The 16393-nt window shown below is 43.3% G+C and overlaps 1 protein-coding gene across 7 annotated transcripts in view; it reads right to left on the bottom strand.

Moving 5' to 3' along the window:
• Nucleotides 1-16393, bottom strand: part of LOC110491054 (neural cell adhesion molecule L1) — an 81445-nt gene that overhangs the window by 12768 nt on the left and 52284 nt on the right. For all 7 annotated transcript variants that reach the window (XM_036946861.1, XM_036946864.1, XM_036946865.1 and 4 more), the window contains 14 exons: nt 15574-15705; nt 15199-15342; nt 14963-15074; nt 14563-14723; nt 13978-14137; nt 13482-13606; nt 12916-13017; nt 10625-10822; nt 2875-2945; nt 2434-2659; nt 1706-1821; nt 1193-1412; nt 783-905; nt 118-294 (listed from right to left, as the gene is read on the bottom strand). In XM_036946861.1, coding sequence (XP_036802756.1) covers nt 118-294; nt 783-905; nt 1193-1412; nt 1706-1821; nt 2434-2659; nt 2875-2945; nt 10625-10822; nt 12916-13017; nt 13482-13606; nt 13978-14137; nt 14563-14723; nt 14963-15074; nt 15199-15342; nt 15574-15705 — 2067 coding nt within the window. The remainder of the gene's footprint in view (nt 1-117; nt 295-782; nt 906-1192; nt 1413-1705; nt 1822-2433; nt 2660-2874; nt 2946-10624; nt 10823-12915; nt 13018-13481; nt 13607-13977; nt 14138-14562; nt 14724-14962; nt 15075-15198; nt 15343-15573; nt 15706-16393) is intronic.

The following is a 16393-nucleotide window of genomic DNA, read 5'->3' as shown; positions in this document are numbered from 1 at the left end:
AAACAGAATGTTTTAATGTCTGTTTTTGTGTGATGTTGAAGCCGATGACAAAATTCCACATCGCATGGACATTAAAGAAGAAAAACGGATCTAATTCTAATCCTCCTGCAGTTCTACCTCCATCCAGCGTGGTGGCGCCCTCCCTTGTAATGGGCTCTCCGTCTCCGGCCGAGGTGCGCCCCCTCAGGTAGAAGCGGTAACGGCTCTTGGGGTCCAGCTGCTTCAGGGTCAGTTTGGTCAGCGTGTGGTCGTCTATGGTCTCCACCTGCACCGGGCTGTCATCACTCTCCACGACTACAACAAGAAAAAAAAGAGATCGAGGGACAGCCAACCAATCACGGTCCATCAATTATGTTTACAGGTCTGTCTCTGATGTAGAGTCGCATGCGGTTTTCGAGAGGGAAAATGTATGTCGGTGGAGAGACTACCTTGGACTTAACCTACAACATTTGAAGTTTGCCTCAGAATTAGACCAATGGATGTTGATTTAGCATTGACGCACTGAGTCTGAAGTATGGACGGCAAACGATTGATTGATTGATTGATTGATTGATAGTATTACCACTAGCCATCTCCGGTAGTGACCGGTAATAAATCAACAACATGTCAGTGTCACCGACGTTCAGTGAGAAGATGGCTACAGACTCGCCGAGATGCATCATTGTCTTTTACAAGGCAGAGAAGCATGTATAATGAAGGTGCTAGACGGAGGTATAGGTGACCATAGACGACAAAGGTGGAAAGATAGACAGAACGAGGGAGAGGTAAAGAAAGACACCCACTCTGTTGATACTGCAGCAGGTATCCTTTGAGAACCCCGTTGGGCTGAGCAGGGGGGGTCCAGTGAAGGGTCATCTCTGTCTCTGCAGGGCTTTCCAGGTGGAGAGACATGGGGGGGCCAGGAGCTGACGGGGACACAGGCGCTCTTGATTATATACGCTTCCACTGCAGCGCAAACTAACTCGGATCTGTCTCCATTACTCATGCATCAAAGGCCATTCTTGTATTTAGTTTAAGTAATGGCACTGTGCTTTATCTGACCTTTTCTATGTCATCTATCCCTTCTTTCCCATCTCCCTCCCTCATCTCTCCTGCTCCATTTACCTCTCGCTCAAAATGCCACCCTCCCCTCCTCTCACTCCACCACCTCCCTTCCACCTCCCCCTCCCTCCCTCTCCCTTCTTTCTCTCACCTCCCTCGTCGGTACTGAAGGACAGGGGGGGGTCGGAGGGGGGCCCCTCTCCCTTGCTGTTGAACACAGTGACTGTGAGGGCGTAGTGGGAGTAGGGTCTAAGGCCCCCCAGGACCCTCTTCTCCTCATTGGCCCCTGTCTCCACCACCATGCTGCTCTCCGGCTCTCTGGCCCTCCGACCCCGGTGGTGGCCCCTGGAGCCGAACCTTGTCAGGTGGATCTGGTGGATAGAAGGAGTTATAATGGGTTAATAATGCCCTATGTAGATTTATGTAGCTATAATGTCATGTTCGTGATGTGTAATGTTTGCGGCCCCGGTTAGTGGCACCTAGAGCCAAACCTCGTCAGGAAGATCCCGGAGGGAAGAGGTTATAATGGGTTATAAGGCTCTATATAACCATAATGTAATGTTTATCTGACACACATAGTAGGGAAGGGGTCACAGGTGATAATGAGAAAACGTAACTACTGAGTGCCAGAGCTGGACACAAACAATGAAGGACCTGCAAGTACCTTGTATCCCAGTAGGTGTCCTCTGACAGTATCTCTGTCCACTGCTGCCCATGTTACCCTGATGGCTGTACTGTTGAGCAGCACAACACCCACATCCATAGGAGCCTCCAGGGGGACTGCAGGGAGGGAGGGAGGGAGGGAGGGAGGGAGGGAGGGAGGGAGGGAGGGAGGGAGGGAGGGAGGGAGGGAGGGAGGGAGGTGAGAGAGACATTATCTTGCTCAGCATCATAATCACTTGAATGATTATTATTGTACTGTTTACCAGTAGACCTAAACACAATAGACTAATTTATAGTCATTAGAGGGAGATAAAGAGGAGAGCGAGAACGAGAGCAGGAACGAGAGGAAAAGAGGACAGAGAGAGGCTTGATTAGATATGAGTGTAATGTTTACGGTTCCTTTTTATTGTTTATTTCACTTTTGTATATTATCTACTTCACTTGCTTTGGCAATGTTAACATATGTTCCCCATGCCAGTAACGCCCCTTGAATTGAATTGAGAGAGCGAGAGAAAGAGAGAGTAGGGGATAGAGGGAGAGGGAGAGAGAAAGACAGAGAGGAGAAAGAGAACAGAGAAAGAGGAAAAGACAGAAAGAGAGAAGATAAAGAGATATATAGAGAGTCTGTGAGAGAGTCAGAGAGTGATAAAGAAAGAAAGATAGAGGGGAGAGTGAGAGAAAGAAAGAGAGATCATTAAAGAAAGACAGAATTCTAAAACAACATCTCACCATTCTCTCCGGAGTAGCCAATGACAGGGTCTGGCTCAGGTCCCTCCCCTTTCTGATTGACAGCCTGTACTTTGATCTCGAAGGCTGAGAAGTTGCCCACTTCAGTAACAATGTACGGTGGCTCAGTGGTGACATTAGAGTGCCAGGTGGGGCCGTCACCTACTACCCTCCTCCAGAACACCTTGTACTGGAACTCCGGTCCGTTGAACACACGCCTGTCCATTTCCTGTGACAGAGTGACAGACCGGGACAGGAGCCAATCAGAATGTGAGTACACACAATCCCCTCATGGGATGAACTTCAGGTACACAAGTTTAGCCTACCATTTTCTGCCTTTTCAACGTTTTTCTCCTATTCTTTTTTAATGAACACATTTTCCAGTTTCGGTGGAACATTCATGTAGAAGGTGACAGAACAGTCTAACATAAGAAAGAGTCTTACCTCCCACGTGATGACCAGGGTGTCTGGCTCTGTAGACTCACTCCTCACATCCTCAGGGTTGTTGTCTGGAGCTGTGGAGTGGGGAAAGGGGTGGAATCCCAAATCAGATATGCAGAGTTGGGTAGGTTACTTTCTAAATGTCATCACAGTTACTAGTTACCTGTCCAATATTGTAAATCAGTAACTTCATTTTTGGATTACCCCAAATCGGATTACTTTCAGTTACTTTTGGATTGCTTTCCCCTTAAGAGGCATTAGAAGAAGCCAAAAAAAGGATCCATCAAACGCATTTGGTGTGTCATCATAGTGGTCTCTGTCTTGCGGTCAGACTCGCTCAGGTGGAAGAAACTTAAAACGTGTGTCTTTTTTCAATGCTGAATTGAATGTCATTGAGAAAACAGAAAGCTGCCATAATGTATTTTTTTGCAAGCATCCTTTCTGAATTTAAAAGTAATCCATGAAGTAAGTAATCATCTAGTTTTTCAAAAGTATCTGTAATCCGATTGCAATATTTTTGCTGGTAACGTAACCGATTACAGTTAGTTTTTTGTAATCAGATTACATGCAATCAGTTACTCCCTGACACTGCAGATAGAGAACGTTTTGATGTTCAATCCATGTTAGGAAGGACTGTAGGTCTACAAGCAGATAATAATACAGTATATTCACTATTAGTCCAGGTTATAAACTCCCCAAAAAGACCATATTGTTCACTTTGATATTCAAATTGGCATACTTGTAAAAAAAAAGGTGCCGTTTCATCAAAGCCTAAGGTCGGGCTTTGAGCCCCGTAGAGGTCAATCGTGAAAATGCATTTATCTGAATTTATCTGAATTTTGTTTTTTCCTTTATGATCGCAACAATGATGAGAAATCGCAGTCAACTTTTGATTCTGTATTTTTTTTTTTTATTAAGTGTTCCCTGAAGTCTACGGATTACAATGATACATCATGTGATGTTATTTACTGTGTCACTTTTAAGAAACATGACAGGGAAACATTGCACTGCATTTGGCAATTTACCCGTCTTATGTCAGGTGGGAGGGGTGACAATATCTGAGCTGTGTCCTTAAAAACATGCACCGATGTGCACATTTCAGGCAGCGCAAATGGGGAGATTTTAAGACCAGCGGTAACACAGTTGGTCATGGCATGGATTTTGAGAATGGAAAAGCAGCCTATCCGGCCAATAGCGCACAGTGCCCATGTGCTTTTTGTGCCCGTGAAGCTCATATTTAGAAATGTTAAAAAAAAAAAGCATTTTGCTTCATTTGCTTAAAAACCAAGCATAGCTTCCCAGTGCATTCGGCAATGCACCTTGCCCAATGTATTGGCCAAGTAGCCGAGCCGGTCCATAAAGGGTTTTGCTCGTGAAACCTCCTTGAATTAAATCTGAATCACCAAAGCTTTATTAAAAGGTCACGTTTGGGAGCAGCAACACAGTGAGCGGACATTGTCATTGCGAGTCATTGCATGTCATTTCAGCAAGCCCTTGACACCCACTAAGATTGTTCTGAAATCATTTCTATAGTTGGAATCCAATAAGGTAAGCATTCCGACAACTTTATTTTGTTGAATTGTTAAATTATTTGATCTGAGAAATTTGCTAATTGATTGCACCCAAAATTGCAATTTTAATTCACAGGATTTAGACAATAAATATAGTACCCAACATCCAATTTGGACCAAAATTCTTCCTAACAATGAGTAAGACATGAAAACAAAACAAATGGTCAAAATCTACCAACGGACCCCCGACACCCCATGCCAATCCCAGCGAATCTGCAAGAAACCCCATTGTAATCGTTGGTTCCACAGCAGTGAGCGAGCTCCCTTCACCTACTCCAAGAGCTTTGTAGAGTTGTAGGGATTCCCAGACTCAGTGCTTCTCTGCAGAGTGAGGACACAGTCTGGGCATGTTGTCAGGAGGACCTCAGCAACCGGGATGGGTATCACTGAAGTCAAGTTAGAGATGATCCTGAAGCATGTTCCTCTGAAGTCATGGAACTGGGTGACGTCAAGGGAGTTATTCTGGGTACTAACAGGCACAAGAGACCTATCCATGCACTGTGTGATAACATCAGCATTAACTCCCAGGAAGGACAGTCTGAACTCTCAGCAATAAATAGACACCCAGAATCTGATTGAGGCTGCGCTGCTCCAATGATCTCAGGAGGTCCTCAGAGGCCCAGGACAACAGTGACACACACCTCCAGCATCATATCTCAACATGTCTCACCATATGTCCCCCTTTGTCTTGGTACAGAGAGTCCTTCTCACTGCCTGTTGATGTTTCAATGGTGCCAAGTCTAGTTCCCGTCTTTTATACACTCTGATGTTGGTTCTCCTGTGACTATGACAACCATAGGTCAGAACATTTGCTGTTTGTGCTGTCTGGGTCTCACAACCGTGGCTACATCCAAACAGGGCAACGGTTGGGAATCAATCAGAGCTGCGTTATGACACTATAACAGACTAAGTGTTGTTATGGAACCCACATGGGTAGTGTTTACTGTGAACGTGATCTCTGCAAACGTCGGGGGGGGGGGGAAATTACTTTAAAAAGCTCATTGTCACCTGTCTAATGCGATGCGAGAATGATGCCGACATGAAAAAGACTAGAAGAGGTGACCCGGGTAAGAGGGTGTCATACTCTAATCTAGGAATGGGAAAACTGAGATGCTGGATTATAGACTTCTCATCATGTCTCTCTCTTCAGTGTCTCTTCTGCTGAGAAGTGAGTGTGTAAAAAAACACACACAAAAAAAAAAGAGGTAAACACTGAACATTTTTCAAACAGCTTGGAAGATGAAAGTATTTTGCTAGATGACAGCAGGAAAGGGAACGGCAAAATCGGGAATGTATTTAGTAGGAAGATGTAGTCCATAGATGTGCCGTGTGATCAAATAAACTCTGGTTCCACTGACGGCATGCTTCTGACTGCTAAAACACCCAAACTCCATTGAATAGCTTTGGTTCAGAGTTAGTTGGGAGCTAGTTTCCTAAACAGTGGTGATTGGCATTCCGTCTCTTTTCAGTGAGCCGGCTAGTTCGGCTCAGCTCACCAAAAATGAGGCGGCTCTTTTGGCTACCAAACGGCTCTTAAAATGTTTTTTTGTTGTTGTATTTTTTCAAGTCAAACAGTTTGCGATAGTTTGACTATGATTGATATTAAAACAATTCTAATTAAATTATTAAATTAAATCATACTCTACCTTCACCACAATGTATTTAAAAATGCATTGGTTTGTTATGACGAAGAATGCTATTAAACATTTGCATTTAAAGTAGAACTTTAATGTATATAACCAAAGTGCATATACATCTAACCCTTCAAATGAATACAATCTGAACAGCATAATAGAATATTGCAACATATCAAAGAAAAATAAATAACATTTTGCAAAACTGCAGCATCCCACAAATTGAAATAAATGTAAAAAAGAAGGATGCTATTACACATGTGCATTTAAAGTAGAACTTTTTTAATGTATATAAACAAAGTGCATATAAATGTAACAATTCAAAACGAATATAATCTGAACAACATAATAATGGAATATTGCACAATATCAAAGAAAAATAAATAACAATGTGCAAAACTGCAGCATCCCAGTTAAAACATTAAACTGGTCCCTCTTTTCTCTCTCTTCTTTATTGCCATGTTATAACCAGCAGCACACAGCAATGCTGACTATGTTTTGCTTTTATGAGAGATTTGCATTCAGAAATACAAGCTGCCTCACTTTCGAGGGGCTGATGCGGTTTCTTCTCTTAGTAATTATTTGTCCCGTTTTCGAGAAAAGACCCTCTCAGAGGGAATGGATGTGCCCACTATGCAGAGTCTCCCTGTCATGACTTTAGATAGCCGTGTGTAGACAGAGGCCTTGTTCTTCCATCAGCTCAGAGGTTCTGCAGATCTTTGGGGGAGGGGCTCCTCCAAATAGGATCGGACCTCCGTTATGGCATCTGCTGAGGGATTCCTTCGTGCTGCATCCCCAGTTCTTCTCTTGTCAAACAGCATCCGTTTGTGGCACTACTGCTGGTGCTTCTGCTCCATCTGATCCCTCTTCTTCCTGTTGCCCCGGTGCCTGAGCCAGCTGACTGCTGGGGCTGTCCCTCCCTCTGCTGCGGAGGTTATTCTTTGAAGACCCTCATCAATCGCTCTGGCATCACTGAAGGCTAACTTCTTAAACCTGGGGTCAGGTTTAAGAAGCACGTGATTATATTCCATTCTGTGGAACTTTCTGTCCATTGACGAACATAGGGTGTCCATCAACTCTGTCACGTGTCCTGTGGTTACATTTGCTTCTCTCTGGCTGTGATTCGCTGCAGACCCTTCCACAGGAGTATCATTTTTGAAGCTGTCACATAGCTGGAAAGAGAGAACAGTAACTTATTAGTTCAGGTTCATGCTTTGTCTACTGATACTACATTCTCATCTACTGCTCATATACATATATAGTTCTGGATTAAATAATGATGTAGTAATAACTGCTTACTGTACCTCTCTCCACTGATCTCCACAGTGACCTGCTCAAAGGGTTCCAGGACTCTGCACACCTCCTCCACCACCTCCCATTCCTCTTGGGTCAGAGCATCAACAGGTGCATTGACAATGGCCAGGGTAGAGATGTTGGCATCCTTTGACTCAAGAAACCGCTTCAACTTGTAAAATGTTGAATTCCACCTTGTACTGCAGTCTTGTTTTAGGCCTCAGCTCAGGCATCCCCGTCTGGCGTTGTGTAGACTTTAGTTTTTCAGCACCTGCTGTGCTCCTGTGGAAGTATTCCACAGCTGCTTTCACTTTGTCCACAGTGGGCTTCTTCACCTTCAGAGCATCTCTTACAGTCAGGTTGATTGTGTGGGTAAGACATGGATGATGGGTCCATTTTAAAATGTTCATGGCTTTGGTTATGTTCGCTGCATTGTCGCTAACACAACAGACCACTTTTTCCGTCTACTTGCCCTACTCTGGCCACTCTCAACAGTTCCTCTGCCAAGTTCTCTGAGGTGTGTCTGTCGCTGAACTCAAAGCAGTCCAGAAGACAGCTAGACATCGAAGAATCTTCAATGAAGTGATGTAACCGACATGTAAGAAGTGTTTACCCTTGATGTCCAGCAGTCAGTGGGAAGGCAAACTGCAGTAGCTTTTTGGACTCTTTCCTGCAATGAAGGCTCTCGTTCAGTTGTAGAATACGTGATTTTGAAAGGGTTTTCCTGCTTGAAATTGTGTAAATTGGATTTAGACTATTACTATAATTTCTTAAACCTCTGTCCTCCACGATCGAAAATGGCTGGAAATCAGTGGCAATCATTTTTAGCCAATGCAATATCAATTTGGCCTTGTTTTGCTACAGACATAGACTACAGACATGCCGGTGTAGGTTGTGCGTAGAACCGGCTTAATATGAGATTTTGTTTTGGCAAATTCTATACTAACATTGTCTACATTATTAAAATGCATCCAAGTGCTTCCGACTCATTTTCTAGCTGTTGTTTTCATAGCTGTCCTTCCTCTCTCTCCTCGGCTGCTAAGTGTGTGACTGAGAGTGAGTTGGCTCCGCCCTCCCTCACGCATCTTTGGTTCATTGGTTGACACTGCGTGTCTGATTGACAGGAACAACAGGTGAGGCTGTTAGTCTGAGCAGACAGTCAGAACGAATGTGTGCGCTTGAGCATTTAGGCCTATAGTATTTTTTATTTATTTTTTTTCTTTGAATTAGTTCATTCTAATCATTTAAATCTGTTGATTATTCACATCTTCATTTAAAAAAAAATATTTTTTATAAATAGATTCGGCTCTTCTGATATGCAAGCCGGCTCCCAACGTTCACCTACAAGAGCCGGCTCCCAACGTTCACCTACAAGAGCCGGCTCCCAACGTTCACCTACAAGAGCCGGCTCCCAACGTTCACCTACAAGAGCCGGCTCCCAACGTTCACCTACAAGAGCCGGCTCTTTAGAGCCCTTCGCTAATAAACAGCCGCGTTAGAGCTAGTTTCACTATATACTGTACAGTGGGTTCGGTAAAGATAAAGATGATTACTGTATAAAATAAATCATTTAAATACTGAGCTGTATTGTACGCACAAAAAAATATATATTTTTTTATACTAATACAATTGATCAGAGAAGAGATTTTGTTTCACAAGTAATACATTTTTCTCCTCAAAATGGTAAAGGGTCAAAATGATTGACATCCCTATTTTCAATTCCTTTTAATACCTCACCTTGCAAAGATATCCTTTGTCTGCACTGGACTGCCCTCTTCAACTCAAAACCCTACGTTTTCATGATTCTGTATAGAGGTATGGTTCCTCTATACAGAGGTATGGTTCCCCTTTTCCTCTATAAGATCCTCACACAATGTGTTCTCTAACTCATAAAACATTTTTTAGAAAAAGGCTCAGTGCCATTATCCTGGCAAGGTGAAATATTGAAAACATGAACATGAAAAAAAAAAATACTTGTTAAACAAAATCAAGTTTGTTAAACTTGTTAAACAAAATCTCTTTCTCTGAGCAATTGTATTAGTAAAAAGCTATAAAAATGTTTAGGATACAATATAGCTCAGTATTTGAATTATTCATTTTATACAGTAATTTTCACTCATCTTTAGAAAAGGTGTCAATCATTCCAGACCTCACTGTATATGGGAGATTAGGGCCATTGGAACACATGTCCATTGGTCAGATTTTGGCAGTGAAATTGCAAGCAAACCTATTGTTTTTGATGTCATTTTTCTTTCTTTCTTATTACTCTTCTGCCGTTGTCGCAATATCTCAATGCCCGATTGGTAAAAATGTTTTCTACTTTGGTAATATCAAAGTATATCAACACTGCTACTCAGATACCAAAAACAGCACGGTTTGGCCCATAGGTGGCGCTATAATAAGCATTCAAAATCTAAGGCTCAGCCCCGTCGCCCCATTGTTATGTACAACCACGAACCTTGGTATATCAGTGTTTCTCATCATAAGGAACCTTTTTAAGAGTAGAACAGGGGAATGAATCTCTGTTGGATTGAACCTCTCTCCCTGTAAGTTAACTCATTACTTTTCTTTTGTAACTTTGTTGGCTTGCTACTAATTTGAAGGGGTTCTGCCTAGTGTGAACACCTTTACCCGTTGATTTAGAGATTTAATAAAAAGCTTATTGAGCAATAATCTCTTTATCACATCACATGCGTATATGTTGTGACATAGTGATACAACTCTTTGTTTTTTATTGGTGTAGAAATATATCCTGATTCGTCTACCATCTGGTTTACAAAACAATATTTAAGTTGAGTGTGAGAAAGGTCACTTTGGAAACACCACTGAAAATACTTTTTTTTTTTTTTTTTACTGTGATTTTTGATGTTTTTTTCCTCATTGTTGCGATCGTAAAGGTAAAATCAAAGAACATGTGGTTTTGGCTGTGGATTAAATGAGTTCCCCAAACCAATATATACATTTTAAGCTTTTTGGGGGGCCATGTTGACCCAACACAGGAGAAGCCATGACCCAAAACTAAAATAGCATTCTCACCATTGACATATCTACATGTCGACCTGAGGCGTTGATAAAATGGCACTACATCAGGTTATGTTCATGTGTCCCAATTTGAATGCTTCTATACCAAGCTAAAGGACTATACAGCGGGTGTATATAGCCTAGGTACTAGCGGATGTAAAGACTCTAGTGAAACTACCAGGCATTTCATTTTTTGACGCACACACACAAACACACTTGATAGGTGTGTCTAACCTTGAGGTGGCGTGCTGTGAAGGTCAGAAGGCGTGCTGGGATCACTCTTCCCGATGTCGTTGACGGAGATGACCCGGAAACGGTAGGACACATAGGGCTGCAGGGCAAGGTTCACACTCTTTTCGGTTCCACTAACACGTTTCAGCTCCTCCCAACCCCACTCGTTAGAAACATGATCCTTAAACTCCACCCGAAACTCTGGCGAGAAGGATGGGGGAGAGAGAGAGAGAGAGAGAGAGAGAGAGAGAGCATCAGCCATCAGTGTCAATGCCACTAAGCAGAAGATATGAAGTAATATGTGACAACGGAGAAATCACAGTCCGTGTAACGAGATAGCAAGTTTTCATGTTCTCAGGAGAGATGCAATAATATAACATGATACGATTTGGGGTTGGTAATTCAAAACGCAAAGCCTCAAAATGATCTGGTTATCAAAGGCAGGCAAGGCAGTGTCCATTCTGTCCCCAGACCCGGACAGCTGTGGTCATCTATACTGCAAACAACATTAGAAACAGGACCTCACTCTCCCATGGGGAGATGCATGGTATGATGGCTATGGGTTTATAGTTAAAAGCATCACAGTGGTCTAGTATCCTTTGGACCTGGGTTCAAATAGTAATATTTTTCGCATTTGATTGAGCTTGTCTGGAGTGACAGGTAGGCGGGGTTCGCACTTTGCAATGACGGGGCGATTACATTGGCTACAGTGTGCCAGGCCAGCGCAATCAAGAGTTCGGAAGAAAAAAAATCCTACTTGAACCCAGATCTAATGTCAGTTGTGTATTTGTATCTTGTATTTATTATGGATCCCCATTAGCTGCTGCCAAGGCCCTAATGCCCCTACTCCACCACTACCACATATATACAGTACAACATCCATGTGTGTGTGTGTGTGTGTATATAGTGCGTATGCTATCGTGTGTGTGTGTATGCATTTGTCTGTGCCTATGTTTGTGTTGCTTCACAATCCCCGCTGTTCCATAAGGTGTTTTTTATCTGCTTTACTGCTTGCATGAGTTACTTGATGTGGAATAGAGTTCCATATAGTCATGGCTCTATTTAGTACCTTCTATAGTCTGTTCTGGACTTGGGGACCGTGAAGAGACCTCTTGAGGCATGTCTTGTGGGATATGTATGGGTGTCTGAGCTGTGTGCCAGTAGTTTAGACAGACCTCTGGTGGGTGTCCGAGCTGTGTGCCAGTAGTTCAGACAGACCTCTGGTGGGTGTCTGAGCTGTGGGCCAGTAGTTTAGACAGACCTCTGGTGGGTGTCTGAGCTGTGTACCAGTAGTTTAGACAGACCTCTGGTGGGTGTCTGAGCTGTGTGCCAGTAGTTTAGACAGACCTCTGGTGGGTGTCTGAGCTGTGTGCCAGTAGTTTAGACAGACAGCTCGGCCCATTCAACATGTCAATACCTCTCATAAATAAAAGTAGTGATGAAGTCAATCTCTCATCCACTTTCAGCCAGGAGAGATTGACATGCACATTATTAATATTAGCTCTCGGTGTACATCCAAGGGTCAGCCGTGCTGCCCTGTTCTGAACCAATTGCAATTTTCCAATTGTCCTTTTTTTGTGGCACCTGACCACACGACTGAACAGTAGTCCAGGTGCGACAAAACTAGGGCCAGTAGGACCTGCCTTGTTGACACTGCTGTCAAGATAAGATAAGATAAGCTTTACATGGACATACTTCTCCCCATCTTAGCAACTGTTGTATGTTTTGACCATCACAGTTCACAATCCAGGGTTACGCCAAGCAGTTTAGTCACCTCAACTTGCTCAATTTCCACATTATTTATTACAAGATTTTGTTGAGGTTCAAGTGAATGATTTGTACCAAATACAATGCTTTTAGTTTTAGAAATATTTAGGACTAACTTATTCCTTGCCACCCACACTCTGAAACTAACTGCAACTCTTTGTTAAGTTTTGCAGTCATTTCAGTCGCTGTAGTAGCTAACATGTATAGTATTGCGTCATCCACATTCATACTGTTGACACTCTGGCTTTCCTCAAAGCCCGTGGTAATTCATTAGTAAAGATTTTTAAAAAGTAAATGGGCCTAGACAGCTGCCTTTGGGAATTCCTGATTCTACCTGGATTATGTTGTAGAGGCTTCCATTAAATAACACCCTCTGTGTTCTGTTAGACAGGTAACTCTTTATCCACAACATAGCAGGGGTTGTAAAAGCCATAACACATACGTTTTGCCAGCAGCAGACTATAATCGATAATGTCAAAGGCCGCACTGAAGTTGGCTGTTGTGTTCATTCAGTATCATGTCTGTACCTATGACAGGGCTGTTGTGGTCATCTCCAGCGGTCCAGCTGAGAGTCACTCCACGGTCTTTAGGGTCAGAGACCTGGAGCTGGGTGGGAGGATCTGGACGGTCTGGAGAGGGGGGGTGGGGGAGAAATCAATTTAGGGTTAAGAGTTAAGCACGAGTTGAGGCATACAGCACAGTATCAACTTAACATTACATATTGAAAGACAGAAACAAACGCTGTGGAAACAATATATACCACACGGTGTTATGGTTATCATATGTTCATATTTCCAAACCAACTGTAGTGGAAAATGTTTCTGAACTTACTAGAGCATACTGTAAGTTATACTTAGAGTACAGTGTGTACTGTACACAACATCAAAGTATTACTGCATAGTACAACACAACAGAGGTTTACCCCAATACCAAACATTTTGACATTCACATGGGACATTTCCATACCAACTATATTGAAAATGTATTTAAAAAACACAGCATTAATGCATCACTGCACAATAGTACAGTACAGAAGCACTGGCAGCATCATACCACGTATGAAATATAACATTGAAATGGGACATTTCCATACCGACTAGCGTGATGGATCCGCTGGCCTCAGCCATATCCAGGTTAGTGATGACCTCACAGGTGTAAACCCCCTCGTCCTCGGTCTGCACGTTGGCCACGATCAGGTCGGGGCCCTCAAACGTGTACCTGGATATCGGGATTGTCATTGTCAGTATTGTCATCGCCGTCGTCATTATTATCGTCGCGTCGTCAGACGTATACCTTCACCGTAAGTAATAATACGCGTAATACCGTAAAGAGCCGTACAGGTGCCGGCACACACAGCTGTGTTTTCATGAAATTTCAGGACTTTTTGGAGTGGAGCAAATGGAGCATTTGAACAAAACATCCAGACTTTTCCAAAAAAGTTATTGTTTTCCTACCTTGTCAGGGCATTAAGGTGAAATGGTAGGACATTGGGGTCCTTACAATTTAGGAAAACAAGTGCACGCACGCACACACAGAGACAGACACACACCCGCACGGCCGTCTTAGTACCAGACTAAACATGTCCTTACTTGTCCTCAGCGTACGACTGCATTAGTTTCTGTCCACTCCTCCTCCATTGGATGTGTGGGGGGGTCAGTTTGGAGTCCACCTGAGCCAGGCAGGTAAATATGACCGTCTTCCCAGGCCTAACACGCAGGTCCCCGGGAGGAGACAGGATCACTGTCCTGTCTGTGAGAGAGAGAGAGAGAGAGAGAGAGAGAGAGAGAGAGAGAGAGAGAGAGAGAGAGAGAGAGAGAGAGAGAGAGAGAGAGAGAGAGAGAGAGAGAGAGAGAGAGAGAGAGAGAGAGAGAGAGAGAGAGAGAGAGAGAGAGAGAGAGAGAGAGAGAGAGAGAGAGAGAGAGAGAGAGAGAGAGAGAGAGAGAGAGAGAGAGAGAGAGAGAGAGAGGGTAAGATGACATGATTAGATACAGGGTTAGAGAGGGAGCGAGCGAGAGAGAGAGAATTAGTGTGCATAAGTGTGTGCTGTGCATGTGATTGAATGAGTCAGCATGAGTCTATACTGTATGTGTTCATTTATGTATACGTGTGTGTGTGTGTGTGTGTGTGTCCCTGTGTGTGTGTGTGTCCCTGTGTGTGATTCATGGCCTACTCACTCAGCACCTCCAGCTCAGCATTGATTGACATGTTGGTGTTGCTGATGGAGCAGGTGTACAGGCCCTCGTCGTCATGGGAGACGTTGGTGATCTGGAGGCTTCCATTGGTCAGCAGGTTAACCCTGGGGTCAGCCAGAAGAGACGCGCCATTGTCCACCTCCCTGGATAGGAAATACACAGAGGTAGATAGAGATGACTATACAGAAAACACAGCCAGAGAGGATGGAAAAACCAAGAGCCAGAACTGTGACGCCCGTTAAAACAGACCAAGGTTGGATTTTGGCTGACCGTTTGCCAATGAGGAGAGTGACACATTTGTTCCTTGTTGGAAGATTTCTTTAAATCTAATTAAATAAGCTAGTTTCGTAGAAGAATAGAAACTAATACAGGCGTGTCTCACCATGTAACTTTAGGTCTGGGAGACCCAAAGGTCTGACAGTGTAGACCAGCCTTCTGTCCCTCTGTGACAGTGTATGTCTGTCCGTCTGCACTCAGGATCTGAGGCGGCAGCTCTGGAGCAGGATAGCAGGGAACGGGTTAATCAATGCGACCTACTTGTTGTTAACAAATACACCAACACACGTACGCACACACCCCACACACACACACACACACACACACAGAGCACCTCCTCACCGATGACAAAGATGTAGGTATTGACTAGGATGGTTCCGTGTTTGTTGTGGGCCTGACACTGGTAGACTGCTGTATCAGTGAAGACCACATCTCTCAGAATCAGAGCTCCATCTCTCACAATACGCCTGGGGTCAAGGTCTATACCTGAACACACACAGCAAGTCAGCAAGACATTCTACCAAAGCACAATACTGACTGCCATATTACATACGAAAACTCCCGAGTTGGCAATAGCCAAAAGACAGGAAATTCAAACGAGCAACCCAACCCTAAATTTGACCTATGTAGATCAGGAACAGCAGCAGGTGTACTACGCTGAGTTTGCAGTAAAACCTTGTAGTGTGTGTGTAATAGTGTGCATGTGTGATTCCTGACCTGTGATGGGATTTCCATTCATGCTCCAGGCGACAGCAGGCGAGGGAATGCCATCGGCCTGACAGTCCAGTCTCACTGTCTCTCCTGGGGCATAAAGCTGGCTCACGGGCTCCTTGGTCCAGTACGGAGCAGCTATGACAAAACACACAATACAACAACAATATTATACACACCACAGTACTAGAAACAACAGCACACCACACAACAGTATACACATTACATGATACAGAATGCAATGCTAAAGCATATGATAGTATTAAACAGATTAATATAGCATCAACACCCAATAGTATTACAAAAAAACACATTAACAACAAGATCATACGTAACAGTCAACGCACATAGAACACATAGAACACACACAATACACAGAACACATAGAATACACAGAACACATAGAATACACAGAAAACACAGAACACATAGAATACAGAGAACACATAGAATACACAGAACACATAGAATACACGGAACACATAGAATACACAGAACACACAGAATACACAGAACACATAGAAAACCCATACCACATAGAATACACAGAACACATAGAATACACCGAACACATAGAATACACCGAACACATAGAATACACCGAACACATAGAATACACCGAACACATAGAATACACCGAACACATAGAATACCCATACCACATATAATACACAGAACACATAGAATACACAGAACACATAGAATACACAGAACACACAGAATACACAGAACACATAGAATACACAGAACATATAGAATACCCATACCACATATAATACACAGAACACATAGAATACACAGAACACATAGAATACACAGAACACAT

Source organism: Oncorhynchus mykiss, chromosome 16 (genome assembly GCF_013265735.2).
Source record: "Oncorhynchus mykiss isolate Arlee chromosome 16, USDA_OmykA_1.1, whole genome shotgun sequence".
NCBI lineage: Eukaryota > Metazoa > Chordata > Actinopteri > Salmoniformes > Salmonidae > Oncorhynchus > Oncorhynchus mykiss.
The sequence above is the reverse complement of the archived record's forward strand: the minus strand, read 5'-3'. Positions and strand labels throughout refer to the sequence as shown.